The 6,475-nt window shown below is 47.7% G+C and overlaps 1 protein-coding gene across 1 annotated transcript in view; it reads right to left on the bottom strand.

Moving 5' to 3' along the window:
- PDIA5 (protein disulfide isomerase family A member 5) overlaps positions 1-5,809 on the bottom strand; it is a 97,891-nt gene extending 92,082 nt beyond the window's left edge. Inside the window, exon 1 of the mRNA XM_038142278.1 lies at positions 5,589-5,809. Within this exon, the coding sequence (XP_037998206.1) occupies positions 5,589-5,777 (189 nt within the window). The 5' untranslated portion in view covers positions 5,778-5,809. The remainder of the gene's footprint in view (positions 1-5,588) is intronic.
- Between the last annotated feature and the right edge of the window lie 666 nt (positions 5,810-6,475).

Consider the following 6,475-nt stretch of genomic DNA (forward strand, 5'->3'; position numbering starts at 1 on the left):
TTCAGGGTTGTGCTGCTTTGATCACTGAACCATTTGTAACAAATGCCTTCCAAGATGGATAGTGATAAGTAGGACAGTCCCCTTTTTTCGTTCATGATTAATATCTAAAATAGCTGTAGAAACATTTTAATCAAATCAGATGGGAGGAGACAGGTTAGCTCTGTTACCCAAAGGTATCTCAAGGCAGCCTGGTAAAAAACTACTTTGTGGAGTGGGGAAGAGAAAGGGTAGTAGCTCTTGGGTCTCACACTTTAGGGGTCACAGCTCAAGTGGCCCCTGCAGGAGTTTCTGCAATGCCACTATAATCACAAAACCATCTTCTGCCAATTGCCCCTGAAGGGGCACACAAAATGCAACCTGCTGAGGACTCCCAGCTGCTCAGTGATGTCTGTGACCAATCCAAAAAAACACCAATGGTCTGAGTGGGGAGCAGCGACTCCCACACCTACAGCAGCATGGGATGGCCAGGTGAGCAGGGCTCCAGCAGACACACAGGAAAATCAACAACTTCTGCACTGCAAGACCAACAGCATTTGAAAACTGTGGGTTTGCCCAACAGATTTACATCAGCAGAGATGCCCACTGGGCACTTCCTGGGTTTTGTTCATTCTCACAAGCTCTGTGGAAGAACACATTCTTACTGCATACATAATCCGTATCAGTTAACTCTTACCTCAAGCTGTTCCAGAAATTAAAAAACAGAAGCAGTACTGACATTTTGTTGCGGAGGGTCATATCTACAAAGAGGCAAGTATCATATTTTCTTTTGTTTTCAAAGGAAGGCAAATTAAAATCCTGACAAAGAGTGTCTTAGTACTCTCTAACTTGGGCTGAAGAACACTACAAATAAGACGTTCCACTTAAGGTGCTTGCTATGTTCACTTTCCAAATATAGAAGGTAGCAAAAAATACCATGGAGACGTCAAGATTTGACTAGACTCTACTGTTCATATTGTTCTTACACAGTGGGGTTTAAGCTACAGGCATAATAGTCTATACTAAAGGATGTTCCTAAGGGCTCTGAGTAGCAAATTAATTGTATGGTTTATCACTGGGTTTCGAATGCTCTGTGAAGGAAAACCCGTGCAACTATTTACTAATTAACAACTGACTGTAATAGGGTCAATTACTAACGTTGACAAAGAACTTTCTCCTTATTATGAATGTAAAGCTCTCTCTCTTCAAGCCAGGCAATGGCACCACACATATACTAAACAAGCTGTCGATGAAATAATGTTTCAGATATCACTTCTGAACAAGCACATTTGGCTACAGAAGTTAAGGGCATGAGCAAAGCATATGCCACATAATCCCCCCCTAAAATTTGGGATTTCGAGAAGTTTAAAGAAATACCACCTACTCAAGAAGCACGTAGGAGGTACTATAAAAAGAAGACAGAACCACTGTTAATGGGATTTATAAGGAAGAGAGGGCAAAAGATAACACCTGAAAATCTCTAGCACTTTATATGGCATTTGTTATCTTCAAAGCATTGCACAAATGTTAACTAATTAATCCTCACATTCTTCTGCCAGGTGATATGAGACAAAGTTTAATTTTAATAACTGGAGCAAGATTCACACAGAAAGGAAGTGATCTGCCAGAGGCAAAAGGAAGGCAGCACCAGAACAAACCAGCATACAGATGATCCTAGAGCAGCACAACCCCACAGTTATGGTGTGCCATACCCAGGAAAAGTGAGGACGGGGAGAGAAAGTCTATTTGCAGTCACCCAGCAAACAGGCCATATGACTCTAAACCCAAAGACAACAGACAGGACATCATCAAGACAGTCAATTAAATTACCTTTGTTATCTGTGTTCTGCAAGCGTGCAATTCACAGCACCCTCCACCAATGCTACCAGCCACTCACAGCTGACACAGTGCCAAAACAAAAGACTTGCTTTGCTATCACAATTTTTTGCCATTCACAAGCTTGAAAAGGTGGCAGGAACAAGGTAAACAACAACTTACTTCCAAAGTGACTCTGCTTTCATCAAGAAATTTAAGGCAATGCTAGTGAGTGCGAGGCAATTTGCAGCCAGAGTTTTTCCATTCCTCCAGCCACAGCTCTCAAGAAATACCTCACTACCTCCATTTTACTGAAACAGAGGAATTCAAGGAACTCCATCACCAAAAGGCAAAAGAAATGGTCAACAACAGAAGCACCTCTTCTATCACCAATTGCTCAGGACACCATGAACTCACCCCTGGGCAGAAACACCAGTTCTGATGACACCACACTTGCAGGGCCTCCAACATCTCAGGGCCTCTGAGGTAAACAGGTGCTGTATCACCAAATTCAGTGATAGAAAACATCCCTTCATAAGGCATGGAGTGGAGAAACAAAGCCAAGGTTTGATGTGGGAAGGGCATCTGAGGACACACAGCATAGCCCACATCAGAGTTTTACAAATCCATATTTTGAAGAGGGAAAGGACAAAGTCTGAATACAGCTGGGGGACAGCAAGTAAGGAATTTGTCTCTGCAATACCCTCCCTCTGACTGCCAGGAAACACTGTCCAAAGAGGCTCCCGTGGTACAAACAATAACTGGATGGGAAGAGGCACTCCTGAATTCAAGTCCAAATGCCACAACAGGAAACAGCACCTGAGCACTGCAGTGGTGAAGCAGCGCTCACAGCCTGCCTGCAAACTCACCAGAGGCAAGCTACTGCTGCCACGCTGCAGGGCTACCTGCAGCACAGAGGGAATCATGGCCAAGCCCTCCCTGCAGGCCTGGATTCACAAGTCAGGGCCAGGGCTCACTAGTGCATTCCAGTGACCCTACTGACAAGGATTAAGGAAGTACTTGAGGAGATGGAAGCCGGAATTGTTCCTTTCAAGCCCTTCTTTAAAGGCACTGGGTTTGAGTGGCACCAGGTCACAAAATCTGCTTCCCAACAGTGCTCAGTCAGCTGGACTCTTGACTCAGTTTCTCTGTCATTAAGCCAACACTTGGAAGACAAACTGATCTTTGCCACACTAGTATGAGATAATATTCATTGGTGTTTGCAAAGCAAACAGACCCAGATGCAAAATCCGGTAGGAAGCAGTGGCTGCCTTCTGCTAGGGAAGGCACAGCACCAGGTGTATCAGAGGAAATGCTAATCCACCTTGGTGTAAAACTCCTTCCCAGTGCCTTGAACAGTAAATCCAGTCCTTTGAGCATGAAATACAGTCAACCACTTGATAAACCAAACAGGGAACCCACAACTTCCTCACGGCTCTCCAACTCATTCAAGAAATAAAACTACAGCAGGCAGAGATCCCCCCCACCATCTTTCTCACCTGCGTGTCACACACCCACAGTGATGCTGAAGGTAACAAATTAACAGCTTACATTAGAAGATAATGAGACATATTTTTCATCCAGCTTTGAAGGTTCCTTTTTATATATGTAGCCACCTCGAATTCTGGGTCAAAAAATGAGCCCTATTTTTCAGAAGTGCTATGCATGCACAACTCTAGCTGCTGTTCCAGGTGCACTGCAAGTAGTCAGCACTTCCAAAAAAACTATCTAACAAACAAAACAAAAGCCAAAAAACCAGAACACATTGAGATACATGAAAAAGGACTGGCTGGAAGGAAAAAATGTTTCTCGTTGACCTACCAAGCAGCTGGTATTACCTTTAGTTTAACTTTACACACTGAGAACCACCTGATTTAACAGCCTTGCATCGACTCAAAATAAATTAAAAGCAGTTTTTGCCATGTCACAGCTGTAAACTAGTTTTTCAGTCATCAAGTACAGCAAGTTACATATTTCAAGATGAAAAATCACACCTTCAAGTGCAAGATAATGCAAATTGGAAGAAATAATTTAAACTACTTGTACACAGCAAAGGGGAAAGAATTAGCTGAATCAACAGCTCAATGAAGACATCTGCTCAGCATGAAGCATCACAGAGCAAATAAACTGCTGCAGCAAATTAAGAAAGGTAAGAAATAATAATGTGGATAAATTAAAATGGCTTTGTATAATTTCACTGACAACAGCAGGGCCCTTCTGCTCATGTCAAAAACACCAGCTCTGCAACACAAAAGGTCAAAGAGGGCAGCCAGAACAATTAGGAACAACAGATTCATATGAAGAAAGATGGGGAAAATATCTTTTAATCTACAAAGAAAAATCACAGGAAAATATTTACATTAACATAAAATGAATGTTACAGTAAGATAAGGTCTGACAGTCACAGTGGATATAGTAGGAAATACCAGAAATAACTCCATGTGGTTAGCTATTTTGAAGGGAGGGAAAATTCAGTCCACTTATAACTCCATTTGGTCCACAGTATATGCTCAATCTGAGGAATGCACTGCCACAAGTATCACTGAGAAAACTACTGCATATATTAAAGATGAGCCACAGAGGAAAAAAATCCACACTAAGACCTCTCCAGCATTTAGGGAGAGTTCAGCCTGACTTCAGTTTCATTTGAAATCAGTGAAGTGCAGATAGCAGAGGTCTGTGATTCTAGATCAAGCTTAATGCAAAAGTGGTTCAGAATGCACAGCATTTCTTCTCCCTTCAGAATGAGCTGAGAGCTATGGCCCTGCCAGGGGCAAAAGGCTACATCAGGCAGGGCTGAATCTTTCTGTCCCACAAAGGCAATTCTAATATTAGTACAGGATAAGCATATGGCAATTAGCAATTCCACACTTGATTTGTATGAAGTAGGTGAGCACTCCACAGTCATGCCTTTCCAAATACGCTTCAGATCACTTGTGCATAAAAAGATTAACGTAATTTTTTATTAATTATTAGCTTCATTTGCCCAGGCAGAAGGATGAACTGTAGTTCATGACAATAAATGGAATAAAGTACTGTTTTAAAGCATGCCTTCATTAATCTTTTGAGCTATTTATGCTAAATTCCGTGGATTAAAAAAAAATAAATCAGACTTTAAAATATTTCTGGAAGTCTAGGAGCATCCCTGAGGTAAGCAGCACTCTACTCAGTGTAATGTCAATGAAGCACACCCCGATACTCGGGAGCGCGGCGGGATGGACAGCGCCACATGCGAGGGGCGCAGGGGCGGGGGTGCCCGCGGCGGGGGTGCCGCACACAGGTGCACAAAGCCGAGCGCGGCAGCTCCGCTGCGGCACAGCCGCCGGGGGAAATCCTCTGGAAACCCTCTGCCACCGCACCGCGTTTCACGCGAAACTTGGGACCGAAGCGCCGCCGGTCGGAGCCCCCGGGGCCGGGGCAGGCGGGGGCCCCAGCCCGCAGCCGCTCGGGGAGCCGCTGCCGCACGCCGGGGAGCGCTTCCTCCGGGCGGTGCTTCGGGAGGCAGAGAGAAAGGGAAAGGGGAAGCAGGAGAGCGGCACACGGGCTGAGCGCTGGGAAGACACCCGGGAGCAGCGCTGCCGGAGCCCGGCCATGCCGGGCTGTGCCGAGCCGAGCCCGCCCGCGGCGGCGGGTGCGAGCGGCGGGGGAGCCGCCGCGCCCGGCCCCGGGGGCCCGTCCCCGGGGGCCCGTCCCGCTCCCAACTTTCGCCCAACTCCGCCGGCCGCGCCGCGCCCCCGCCCCGGCCCGGGGACGGGGGACACCCCGCGCCGCCCCCGCCGCCCCCCGGCGCCACTCACCGCCAGGCCGAGCAGCAGCAGCGGGAGCGGCGGGAGCCGCCCGCGGCGCCGCGCAGCCCCCGCGCCCTGCCCCGGCGCTGCCATCCCGCCGCCGCGCCGGACCCGCTCCGGACCCGCCGCCGCTGCGGCTGCTGCCACGTCTGGCGGCGCAGGCGCGCTCGCCGCCACCGCCCGCCCGCGCCGCGGCATGACGGGGGCTGTAGTCCGGCCCGCGCCGGGGATGCTCGTCCCCCGAGGCACGGTGCCGCTCCCGCAGCCATCCCGCGCAGGGAAATAAACGCCCAACCCCCACTGAAGTGCTGCCCGAAATCCCCGTCCCGTTTGCTTCAGCCGAGGTTAAAAAGTTCCAGCTCGTCTCTCATGTCCTACTGGCTTCCCGCCCGGGGTTCTTTGTGCCTCCACCTCTCTCCCGGCGTGTGCTTTACTCCAAAGAGGCTTCTGGCACATAGCCTCTTTCGTAATGCTTGTTTGTCAGGGGTTTTAAAAGCTTTAGCTGATCTTAGATCTGGAATAAGAGGTGAATAAGGGAACAAAAAATAATGAAAGAGGAGAGTTAACTGGTAGAGTGGATTAGAAACTAGAACCTGTTGTTCTTGTAAGTTGTTCCCACTCATTAAATCCTAATGGTGGACCCTGTTTATCCTCACAAGTCGGCAATGATGCCTAAGTGAAAGCAAATAAATAAATATACTGAGTCTGACCAGGATCAATTTGTGCAGCCTCCGTTATAATCATGGTATTGGAATGGTTGCTGCATCCAGAGGAACAAATCGGTCTATGCCCTGAGCCTGGCACATCCAGTGAGCTAGCTCTGCCTCGCAAGGACATCCCAGATGTCCTGCCAGTAATCTTCAGGTCAAGGCAGGTCAGCCACGTTATAATTGGCT

The sequence above is a fragment of the Motacilla alba genome, chromosome 7, assembly GCF_015832195.1.
Source record: "Motacilla alba alba isolate MOTALB_02 chromosome 7, Motacilla_alba_V1.0_pri, whole genome shotgun sequence".
In the NCBI taxonomy this organism is placed as follows: Eukaryota; Metazoa; Chordata; class Aves; order Passeriformes; family Motacillidae; genus Motacilla; species Motacilla alba.